The 12,395-nt window shown below is 51.3% G+C and overlaps 1 protein-coding gene across 1 annotated transcript in view; it reads left to right on the top strand.

Annotated features, from left to right (window-relative positions):
* Nucleotides 1-12,395, top strand: part of LOC102240170 — a 63,024-nt gene that overhangs the window by 26,877 nt on the left and 23,752 nt on the right. Inside the window, exons 4-10 of the mRNA XM_014545219.1 lie at nt 2,018-2,126; nt 2,911-3,161; nt 5,429-5,537; nt 6,127-6,377; nt 8,677-8,785; nt 9,372-9,622; nt 11,911-12,019. Coding sequence (XP_014400705.1) covers nt 2,018-2,126; nt 2,911-3,161; nt 5,429-5,537; nt 6,127-6,377; nt 8,677-8,785; nt 9,372-9,622; nt 11,911-12,019 — 1,189 coding nt within the window. The remainder of the gene's footprint in view (nt 1-2,017; nt 2,127-2,910; nt 3,162-5,428; nt 5,538-6,126; nt 6,378-8,676; nt 8,786-9,371; nt 9,623-11,910; nt 12,020-12,395) is intronic.

Genomic DNA, 12,395 nt, shown 5'->3' with positions numbered 1-12,395 from the left:
CCCTTGACAATCCCCTGGCTTCCCCTACCCCCCAGTGTCTTATGTCCATTGGTTTTGCTTATATGCATGCATACAAGTCCTTCGGTTGATCTCTTACTCCCCTCCCTTCTGCCCCCCAACCCTCTCTGGCCTTCCCACTGCAGTTTGACAATCAGTTTGAGGCAGCTCTGCCTCTGTATCTATTATTGTTCAAAAGTTTGTAATGGTCTTTATTATCCATGAATGAGTGAGATCATGTGGTATTTTTCCTTCATTGACTGGCTTATTTCACTTAGCATAATGCTCTCCAGCTCCATCCATGCCGTTGCAAATTGTAAGAGTTCCTTCTTTTTTACAGCAGCATAGTATTCCATCGTGTAGATGTACCACAGTTTTCTAATCCATTCATCTACTGATGGGCACTTAGGCTGTTTCCAGATCTTAGCTATGGTGAATTGTGCTGCTATGAACATATGGGTGCATATATCCTTTCTGATTGGTGTTTCTGGTTTCTTGGGATATATTCCTAGAAGTGGGATCACAGGGTCAAATGGGAGTTCCATTTCCAGCTTTTTGAGGAAACTCCATACTGTCTTCCATAGTGGCTGCACCAGTCTGCATTCCCACCAGCAGTGCATGAGTGTTCCTTTTTCTCCACATCCTCTCCAGCACTTGTCGTTTGTTGATTTGTTGATGATAGCCATTCTGACAGGTGTGAGATGGTACCTCATTGTTGTTTTGATTTGCATCTCTCGGATGATTAGCGGCTTTGAGCATGTTTTCATATGTCTCTTGGCTTTCTGAATGTCCTCTTTTGAAAGGTGTCTATTTAGATCCTTTGCCCATTTTTTGATTGGATTGTTTATCTTCTTTTTGTTAAGTTGTATGAGTTCCCTATAAATTTTGGAGATTAGGCCCTTATCAGAAATCAACAAATGACAAGTGCTGGAGAGGATGTGGAGAAAAAGGAACACTTGTGCACTGCTGGTGGGAATGCAGACTGGTGCAGCCACTATGGAAGACAGTATGGAGTTTCCTCAAAAAACAAAACATGGAACTCCCATTTGACCCTGTGATCCCACTTCTAGGAATATATCCCAAGAAATCAGAAACACCAATCAGAAAGGATATATGCACCCATATGTTCATAGCAGCACAATTCACCATAGCTAAGATCTGGAAACAGCCTAAGTGCCCATCAGCAGATGAGTGGATTAGAAAACTGTGGTACATATACATAATGATTCAAATACTACACAGCTGTAAAAAAGAAGGAACTCAACATTCGCAACAGCATGGATGGAACTGGAGAGCATTATGTTAAGTGAAATAAGCCAGAGAAAAATAAATATCACATGATCTCATTCATTTGTGGAATATAATGAACAACATAAACTGATAAACAAAAATAGAGCCAAAGGAAAAAATATTTTAGCATATAATTGAAGTAATTTGGTTATTTGCAGATTATGAATATTTCCTACAACTTTAGTGATATTATACTGGTACTATATTAATACGGTTTTGGTAATATTATTATACTTAAAATCTTTTTTCTTGAAATATTAACGTTTATTGCAAGGAATAAATTATATTTAAAATCATTTTTCTTGAAATATTAATTTTTATTGCACGTAAATGGATAATTATTTTGTATCTACAATCTGGTAATAGATTTATTTTGTATATTGTAAAAAACAAACAAAAAAACCAAATATCCATGCACAATACACATATGCCCACATGTATTACACACACATTCTGGACAAATCTTCCCTCCCCCAATGTATAAGGTCATTTTTCCAGGCTTCCAATTATTCAGAGGTTAACCTCTACAGTCTAGAAGCTACAGCAGGCTGAGGACCTCACAGGGGACAAGAGTCCCCCAAACCACCCCCCCCCAAACACACACACAATCACACATTCTTCCCATGGGGTGAGCATCAGTAAGCAAATCCCCAGGCAGAGCTGCAGCTCCCAGCTCGGGCCTCTGAAGCTCCCTGAAATCTGTCTCACCTTCCTGGCTGTTTTCTTGCAGTTCCTTGAAGAGCCGAAGCCTGGAGACCTGATTGAGATTTTACACATCGGCTCCTCGCACTGGGCCCTCTATGTGGGCGATGGTCATGTGATCCACCTGGATCTCCCGGGTAAGGAGGTTGAAAGTATAACTTTCCAGAGATTTGTTACCATTAAGAGAATAATTAAAGGCCAAATGCCACCCTGGGAACCAGCATTGCTTTCTCCCTGAGCAGTTCTTGTGCTCACAGCTAATCTGTGTTCCTTGGAGGCATCTCAGTGTCCCTCTGGTCTTGAACCAGCAGGGAAAGAGGTCCGTGGGCCAAGGGAAGCTGGGCTGGGGCCGCATTGGGTTTCCAGAGATTTGTTACCATTAAGAGAATAATTAAAGGCCAAATGCCACCCTGGGAACCAGCATTGCTTTCTCCCTGAGCAGTTCTTGTGCTCACAGCTAATCTGTGTTCCTTGGAGGCATCTCAGTGTCCCTCTGGTCTTGAACCAGCAGGGAAAGAGGTCCATGGGCCAAGGGAAGCTGGGCTGGGGCCACATTGGACACTCTCCAGCTCCATGACCTTTAGCTGGGCGCGCAGACAGATTTTACTAAACCAGCAGCGACTCTGGGTGTCCCGGTCTCATAAAGAAGAAGGATCAAGATGGTGGATGATCAACTAGATGATGTCCATTCATATCATGGAGCACAATAGCAGCCACTGACCATCAGAATATTCATTAGTTTGAAAAAGTATTCACAGCTAATTAAGTAAGAAGAGTAAAATCCGTGAATCCTCCAATCACATTGGTGAAGGGACAGACACCAAGGCTCAATAGTGTGATCCCTGGCCCTTCTTCCCTGTCTTGTGTCTTCCCTCCCTGGCCTCCCCCTGCAGTTCCTGATACTAGTGTGTCTGATTCCAGGGGAGAAGTCTGAGGCTGGATCCCCCACTGGCTTAGGGGAGGTGAAAAGGCAGCTCCTGGTGGAAGTGGTGGGAAACTGCTTCTATAAGGTCAACAACCACTTGGACCACCTGTACAAACCACGCCCCATAAAGGAGATGCTCAGTGCTGGGAAGGAGATGGTTGGTAAGGAGATGGAGTACAGTGTTCTGAGCAGGAACTGTGAGCACTTTGTCACGGATCTAAGATATGGCAAGGCCCACAGCCGGCAGGTAAAGTCCTCTGGTGGGGGGCTCCCTCTACTTTGATAGGTCTGTTTGGGGTAGAGGAGACAGGGCTGTGCATCCAAAAGAAAAAAATACCCGCAATGATGTAAAATTATGCGCCCTGCCTCCTCTTAGCTGGGAGTTAGGATGTCAGAGAACAAATCTCAGGTCAGTTTCTGATCCATTCAGGGTCTTTGAACAGGTCCCTTCCTCTCTGTCCTCAGTTTCCCCAGGTACAGAAGGAGGGGATGTTGGAGGTCCTCTGGGCTCTGGCCACCTCTATCCCTTTAGGATCCTTCGCCTCTAAGACCCACCCTAAAGGCAGCTCCTGATGCCCTGTGTCCTGTCAGGGAAAGTCTGGGCCAACCCGGGACCCTGACAGGTCTCCTAAGGCCCCAGAGAGCCCTCGGGCAAGAGATGCTCAAGGTCTGTGGCCCATGTAAGAGCTCGAGGACATGTTATGTAAGATCTGGGCACATCCTTACTGCTCTCCTCATTCCCTCTTAGCAAACACAGCTAGTAAGAGGCAGGAGCAGGATTCAATGCCCAGTGCTCCCTGCTCTTTCTGCTGAACCACAGCACCTCCAGGGCTCACAGCCCCTGTGATTGGGTGATGAGTAGCCTAGATGGAGAAGATGAGGGGAGGAGGAGCAGGATTGGGAGGGGAATTAGAGATGTGATTCTCAGGTGGGGTGTTGAGGTGACTATTAGACATGCAGGTGGACCTGTTGAGTATAATTAGGACGTGTGAGTTGAGTCAGGGCTGAAGTGGGAGTGGAGATAGAAGTTTTTTGGGAACAGTACACAGAGCACAGTGATCCCTGAGGCCATGGTTTCCTGTTGTCACCCCTCAGCTCTGCTACCACCTCCCTCTGCAGAGCTGGAGCCCAGGTAGAGCCCAGACCACAGAGCCATTCCCACTTTCACCCCAGAGCTCTGACCCGGGAGCCCAGGAGGGAAGCCTCCTGCCTTATCCAGCCCTGTCACCACCAATTGGCCCCACACAGGAGGCTCACACAGGCCCTGGAGTGGGTGGGACAGAAGTCTGGGGGTTGGTCAGAAAGACATGGGGTCACATAATCGGGAACAGGATGGCCCTGAATAAAGTCATGGGGGAAAGATGAACAAAGAAGTGAATTCCAGAGAAGCTTCCAGGCTAAATGGCCACTGTTGGATGTTGGCATGGAATGAGGGCAAAGGGAAGCTGGCCCCTGGTCTCAGATTGGGCGGCCTGGGGTGAGCACTGCAGGAGGTTAGCTGAGGTCAGACACAAACAGGAAGAAAAAGTGAAAAATTCTCAAATCAGGAAGCTGTGGTGCCCTGGGCAGGGACACTGAGGAGCAGGGAGGTGATAAGGAAGGGAAGGAGGGAGGGAGGAAAGGGGACCAGGAAGGGTCGGGGCAGAGAACACCCAGTGCAGCCACTGCCAGCTGAGTATCCCTGGGCAAGTTCCTCTACCTCTCTGATCCTCAGTTTCCCCAGCTGAGCACGTGGGTGCTGCTTCCTTCCCCTGGGCTTGGGAGGGTGGCATTATGGGAGGAAATATGCCAGCAGAGCCTGCTGGGGGACTGTGAGCCCTGTCCCCAGGGCAGGAAGCAGGGAAACAACAGGAGGGCCTTCTCCAATGCTCAGGTGCCCTTAGGGTGCTGTCACCTGCTGTCTGTCACCTCAGCATCTTCAAGGGTCCGTGTACTGGGGCTGGGAGGGCAGAGTGTGAGGTGGTGGGTGTTGGGTCCATGCACAGCCAGGGCAAACACATGATGGAGACATGAGGGTCAGAGTGTGAGAGCAGAGAAGCTCAGACTCACCTGGACAATGTTGTGGGGGATGGACCTTGGCCCCAGCCTCAGGGAAGGGGATTACATACAGGCTGTTGTGTTATCACCCTCCAGACACATACAATACACCTGCATATGCATGTCTGCATCCTAGTGTGTGTGCATGTACATGCAACATACAAAATATCCATGCACAATACACACAGACACACATGCATCACACACACATTCTGAACAAATCTTCACTCTCCCAATGCACAAGGTATTATTCCAGGCTTCCAGTTACTCAGAGGGCAACCTATAGAAGCTACAGCAGGCTGAGGTCCCCACAGGGGACATGAGGTCTCCCCCACCCATCACCCCCCCACACACACACACACATTCTTCTAATCAGGTGAGCATGAGTAAGCAAATCCCTAAGCAGAGCTGTAGCTCCAGTCAGGCCCTCTGCAGCTCCCTGAAATCTGTCTCACCTTCCTGGTTGTTTCTTTGCAGATTCGTGCAGAGCCCAAGCCTGGAGACCTGATTGAGATTTTGCTCATTGGCTCCTCGCACTGGGCCCTCTATGTGGGCGATGGTGATGTGATCCACCTGGCTCCCCCAGGTAAGGGGGGTTGAAAGTTTAAGTCTCCAGAGAATTGTTAACATGATGAGAACAATTCAACACCACATGCCACCCTGGAAACCAGTGTTGGTTCTCCATGAGCTGTGCTTGAGTTCCCCCTATTTCCGAGTCCCTTGGAGGCATCTCAGTGGTCCCTCAGGTCCTGACACAACAGGAAAAGAGGTCCGTTGGCCTCAGTGAAGACGGGCTGTGTCAGTATTTGGAGCTTGCCAGCTCCATGCCCTTTAGCTGGACATGCAGACAGATTTCCCTAAACCAGGCGTCTCTGGGTGTCCACAGTCCCATAAAGGAGAAGGATCAATGACGGTGGATGGTCAACTAGACGATGTCCACTCATATCATGGAGCACAATAGCAGCCACTGACCATCAGAATAGTCATTAGCTTGAAAAAGTATTCACAGCTCATTTAGTAAAAAGAAAATCCGTGAATCCTCCAATCACATTGGTGAAGGGACAGACACCAAGGCTCAATAGTGTAATCCCTGGCCCTTCTTCCCTGTCTTGCGTCTTCTCTCTCCCTCCCTGGCCTCCCCCTCCAGTTCCTGATACTCATGTGTCTGATTCCAGGGGAGAACTCTGAGGCTGGCGCCCCCACAGGCTTAGGGGTGGTGAAAAGGCAGCCCTTGGTGGAAGTGGTGGGAAACTGCTTCTATAAGGTCAACAACCACTTGGACCACCTGTACAGACCACGGCCCATAGAGGAGATGGTCAGTTCTGGGAAGGAGATGCTTGGTATGGAGATGGAGTACAGGGTTCTCAGCAGGAACTGTGAGCACTTTGTCACCGATCTGAGATACTGCAAGGCCCGCAGCCGAAAGGTAAGGCCCTTCTGGAGAGCTTCCTCTCCCTTCTGGAGGTCTGCTTAGGGTGGGGGTGACAGAGATGACTACCCAGAAGATAAAAATACCACAAAGGATGCAAATATATGCTCCCTGCCTCCTGCTGGCTGGGAGTCAGGATGTCTGAGATCAAATCTCAGGTCTGTTCCTGATCCACTCAGGGTCTATGAACAGGTCACTTCCTCTCTGGCCTCAGTTTCCCCATGTGCAGAAGGAGGGATGTTGGAGGACCTCTGGGGCTCTGGCCACCTCCATCCCTTTAGGATTCTTTGCATCTAAGACCCACCCTAAAGGCAGCTCCTGATGCCCTGTGTGCTGTCAGGGAAAGTCTGGGCCAACCCTGGACCATGACAGGTCTCCTAAGGCCCCAGAGAGCCCTTGGGCAAGAGATGCTCAAGGTCTCTGGCCCATGTAAGAGCTCAAGAACATTATTATGAAAGATCTGGGCACAGATTTAACCCATCCCCTTGCCCCTCTTCTGAGTTCATTGTCCAAAATACACAGCTAGTAAGAGGCAGAAGCAGATTCAATCCACAGTGCTCCCTGCTCTTTCTGCTGAACCACAGCACATCCAGAGCTCACAGCCCCTGTGATTGGGTGATGGGCAGCCTGGATGGAGGAGATGAGGGGAGGAGGAGCAGGTTTGGGAGGATAATTAAGATTTGATGCTCAGGTGGGGTGTTGAGGTGACCATTAGACATCCAGGTGGACCTGTTGAGTAGCAGTTGGACGTGTGAATCTGGAGTTCAGGCTGAGGTGAAGCTGGAGATAGAAGTTTCCAGACTGCACTTGGGAACAGCACACAGAGCACAGAGATCCCTGAGGCCATGCTTTCCCATTGTCTCCCCTCAGCTTTGCCACCACCTCCCTCTGCAGAGGTAGAGCCCAGGTAGAGCTCAGACCACAGAGCCATTCCCACTTTCACCCCCAGAGCTCTGGCCCAATGAGCCCAAACAAGAAGCCCCTTCCCTACCTATTCTGGTCATGGCCAAATGGCCCCACCATGGAGGCTCACACAGGCCCTGGAGTGGGTGGGACAGAAGTCTGGGGTTGGGTCTGTAAAACCTGGGGTCACATACTCAAGTACAGCATGGCCCTGGATAAAGTCATGGGGAAAGATGAACAAAGAAGTGAATTCCAGAAAAGCTTCCAGGCTAACTGACCACTGTTGGATGTTGGCATGGAATGAGGGCAAAGGGAAGCTGGCCTCCGGTCTGAGATTGGGCGGCCTGGGGTGAGCGCTGCAGGAGGTTAGCTGAGGTCAGACAAAAACTGGAAGTTAAACTGAAAAATTCTCCAATCAGGAAGCTGTGGTGCCCTCGACAGTGACACTGAGGAGCAGGGAGGAGGTCATAAGACAGGAAGGGATGAAAGAAGACCATGGTGGGGCAGAGAAGACCCAGTGCAGCCACTGCCAGCTGAGTGTCCCTGGGCAAGTCCCTCTACCTCTCTGATCCTCAGTTTCCCCAGCTGAGCACGTGGGTGCTGCTTCCTTCCCCTGGGCTTGGGAGGGTGGCAGTTATGGGGGAAATGTGCCAGCAGAGCCTGCTGGGGGACTGTGAGCCCTGTCCCCAGGGCAGGAAGCTGGGCAACAACAGGAGGGCCTTCTCCAATGCTCAGGTGCCCTCAGGATGCTGTCACCTGCTGTCTGTCAGCTCAGCATCTTCTTGAGTCTGTGTGCCGGGGCTGGGAGGGCAGAGTGTGAGGTGGTGGATGTTGGGGCCATGCACAGCCAGGGCAAACACATGATGGAGACGTGAGGGTCAGTGTGTGAGAGCAGAGAAGCTCAGACTCACCTGGACAGTGTTGTGGGGGATGGTCCTGGGCCCCAGCCTCAGGGAAGGGGGTTACATACAGGCTGTTGTGTTATCACCCTCCAGACATGTACACAGTACATCTGCATATGCATGTCTGCATCCTAGTGTGAGTGTATGTACATGAAACACACAAAATATCCATGCACAATACACACAGACACACGTACAGTACATACACATTCTGTACAAATCTTCACTCTCCCAATGCACAAGGTAATTTTTTCAGTGTTCCAGTTACTCACAGGGCAACCTCTAAAAGCTACAGCAGGCTGAGGACCTCACAGGGAATAGAGTCCTCCACACACACACACACACACACACACACACACACACACACACACACACGTTCTTCCCATGGGGTGAGCATCAGTAAGCAAATCCCCAGGCGGAGCTGCAGTTCCCAGCCCGAGCCTCTGCAGCTCCCTGAAATCTGTCTCACCTTCCTGGCTGTTTCCTTGCAGTTTCGTGAAGAGCCCAACCCTGGAGACCTGATTGAGATTTCCCGCATTGGCTCCTCGCACTGGGCCCTCTATGTGGGCGATGGTTATGTGATCCACCTGGCTCCCCCAGGTAAGGGGGGTTGAAACTGTAAGTCTCCAGAGATTGTTTACATGATGAGAACAATTCAAAGCCAAATGCCACCCTGGGACCCAGTGTTAGTTTCTCCCTCAGCTGTACTTGGGTTCCCCCTACACCCATGTCCCTTGGGGACATCTCAGTGGCCCCTCAGGTCGTGACCCAGCAGGGAAAGAGGTCCGAGGGCCCCAGGGAAGCTGGGCTGGGGCCGCATTGGACGCTCTCCAGCTCCGGCCCTTTAGCTGGACATGCAGACAGATTTCCCTAAACCAGCAGCATCTCTGGGGTCCCGGTCTCATAAAGGAGAAGGGTCAGTGACGGTGGATGATCAAACGATGTCCATTCATATCATGGAGCCCAATCGCAGCCACTGACCATCAGAATAGTCATTAGCTTGAAAAAGTATTCACAGCTCATTTAGTAAAAAGATAAAATCCGTGAATCCTCCAATCACATTGGTGAAGGGACAGACACCAAGGCTCAATAATGTGATCCCTGGCCCTTCTTTCCTGTCTTGTGTCTTCTCTCTCCCTCCCTGGCCTCCCCCTCCCGTTCCTGATACTCATGTGTCTGATTCCAGGGGAGAACTCTGAGGCTGGCGCCCCCACCAGCTTAGGGGTGGTGAAAAGGCAGCTCCTTGTGGAAGTTTTAGAAAACTGCTTCTATAAGGTCAACAACCACTTGGACCACCTGTACAGCCCACGGCCCATACATGAGATGATCAAATCTGGGAAGGAGATGGTTGGTATGGAGATGGAGCACAGTGTTCTGAGCAGGAACTGTGAGCACTTTGTCACGGATCTGAGATACGGCAAGGCCCGCAGCCGGAAGGTAATGTCGTCTGTGGGTGCTCCCTCTCTCTTCTGGAGATCTGCTTGGGGTTGGGGTGACAGCGCTGTGCATCCCGAAGAAAAATTTAACTCGAATAATACAAAATTGTGCTCTCTGCTCCCATATCCCTGCGGGCTGGGAGTTAGGATGTCTGAGATCAAATCTCAGAACTATTCCTGATCCACTCAGGGTCTTTCAACAGGTCACTTCCTCTCAAACCTCAGTTTCCCCATGTACAGAAGCAGGGGATTGTTTGGAGGACCTCTGGGGTCTGGCCACCTCTATTCATTTAGGATCCTTTGTATCTAAGACCCACCCTAAAGGCAGCTCCTGATGCCCTGTGTCCTGTCAGGGAAAGTCTGGGCCAATTCTGGACCATGACAGGTCAACTAAGGCCCCAGAGAGCCCTCGGGCAAGAGATGCTCAAGGTCTGTGGCCCATGTAAGAGCTCAAGAACATGTTATGTAAGATCTGAGCACATCCTTACCCCCTCAGCTCTTTCCCCTCTTATTAAAACACAGCTAGTAAGAGGCAGAAGCAGGATTCAATGCCCAGTGCTCCCGGCTCTTTCTGCTGAACCACAGCACCTCCAGGGCTCACAGCCCCTGTGATTGGGTGACTGGCAGCTTGGAAGGAGGAGATGAGGGGAGGGGGAGCAGGATTGGGAGGGAAATTAAGGATTTGATGCTCAGGTGGGGTGTTGAGGTGACCAGTTAGACATCCAGGTAGAGCTCTTGAGTAGCAGTTGGACGTGTGAGTCTGGAGTTCAGGGCTGGGATGGGGCTGGGCATAGAAGTTTCCAGAAGGAACTTGGGAACAGTACACAGAGCACAGTGATCCCTGAGGCCATGGTTTCCCATCCTCTCCCCTCAGCTCTGCCACCACCTCCCTCTGCAGAGCTGGAGGCCAGACCACAGAGCCATTCCCACTTTCAACCCCAGATCTCTGGTCTTAGGAGCCCAAGCAGGATGCTCCTCCCCTATGCTCCCAAGTCAGGACCAAATGGCCCACCATGGAGGTTCACCCAGGCCCTCCATGGGTGGGACAGAAGTCTGGGGGTTGGTTGGGAAAACATGGGGTCACATAATCAACTACAGCATGGCCCTGAATAAAGTCATCGGGGAAAGTTGAACAAAGAAGTGAATTCCAGAGAAGCTTCCAGGCTAAATGACCACTGTTGGATGTTGGCATGGAATGAGGGCAAAGGGAAGCCGGCCCCTGGTCTCAGGTTGGGCGGCCTGGGGTGAGCACTGCAGGAGGTTAGCTGAGGTCAGACACAAACAGGAAGATAAACTGATAAATTCTCAAATCAGGAAGCTGTGGTGCCCTGGGCAGGGACACTGAGGAGCAGGGAGGTGATAAGGAAGGGAAGGAGGGAGGGAGGAAAGGGGACCAGGAAGGGTCGGGGCAGAGAAGACCCAGTGCAGCCACTGCCGGCTGAGTGTCCCTGGGCAAGTCCTACCTCTCTGCTGATCCTCAGTTTCCCCAGCTGAGCACGTGGGTGCTGCTTCCTTCCCCTGGGCTTGGGAGGGTGGCAATTATGGGGGAAATGTGCCAGCAGAGCCTGCTGGGTGACTGTGAGCCCTGTACCCAGGGCAGGAAGCTGGGCAACAACAGGAGGGCCTTCTCCAATGCTCAGGTGCCCTCAGGATGCTGTCACCTGATGTCTGTCAGCTCAGCATCTTCTTGAGTCTGTGTGCCGGGGCTGGGAGCGCAGAGTGTGAGGTGGTGGGTGTTGGGGCCGTGCACAGCCAGGGCAAACACATGATGGAGACGTGAGGGTCAGTGTGTGAGAGCAGAGAAGCTCAGACTCACCTGGACAATGATGTGGGGGATGGGCCTGGGCCCCAGCCTCAGGAAGGGCGTTACATACAGGTTCTTGTGTTACCACCCTCCAGACACATACACAGTACACCTGCATATGCATGTCTGCATCCTAGTGTGTGTGCATGTAAACACACACACAACATATCCATGTAGATTACACACATGCATATCACACACTTTCTGGATAAATCTTCACTCTCTCAAAGCACAAGGTATTTTTTCCAGGTTTCCAGTTACTCACAGGGAAACCTCTAAACTACAGCAGGTTGAGTACCTCACAAGGAACCTGAGTCCCACCCTCCCCGAACCGCCCTCCCCCAGCAGCGCGCGCGCGCGCGCACACACACACATACACACATACACACACATGCTTCCCATGGGGTGAGCATCAGTAAGCAAATCCCCAGGCAGAGCTGCAGCTCCCTGAAATCTGTCTCACCTTCCTGGCTGTTTTCTTGCAGTTTCGTGCAAAGCCCAAGCCTGGAGACCTGATTGAGATTCCCCGCATTGGCTCCTCGCACTGGGCCCTCTATGTGGGCGATGGTTATGTGATCCACCTGGCTCCCCCAGGTAAGGGGGGTTGAAAGAGGGTTGAAACTCTCCAAAGATTTGTTTACATGATGAGAACAACTGAAAGCCAAATGCTACCCTGGAACCCGAGTTGGTATCTCCCTGGGCAGGGCTTGTGCTCACTGTACATCCGTGTCCCTTGGGGGCATCTCAGTGGTCCCTCCGGTCCTGACCCAGCAGGGAAAGAGGTCCGTGGGCCCCAGGGAAGCTGGGCTGGGCCTGCACTGGACACTCTCCAGCTCCGGCCCGTTAGCTGGGCGCGCAGACAGATTTCCCTAAACCAGCAGCGTCTCTGGGGGTCCCGGTCTCAGGAAGGGACTGCCTCTCAGTGCTGTGTCCTGTTGCTCAGAGGATGTCACAGAACAGGGCGTCCTGA

Source organism: Myotis brandtii, unplaced genomic scaffold (assembly GCF_000412655.1).
Source record: "Myotis brandtii unplaced genomic scaffold, ASM41265v1 scaffold1112, whole genome shotgun sequence".
Lineage (NCBI taxonomy): Eukaryota > Metazoa > Chordata > Mammalia > Chiroptera > Vespertilionidae > Myotis > Myotis brandtii.
Note: the sequence above shows the minus strand (reverse complement) of the source record. Positions and strands in the feature narration are given on the sequence as shown.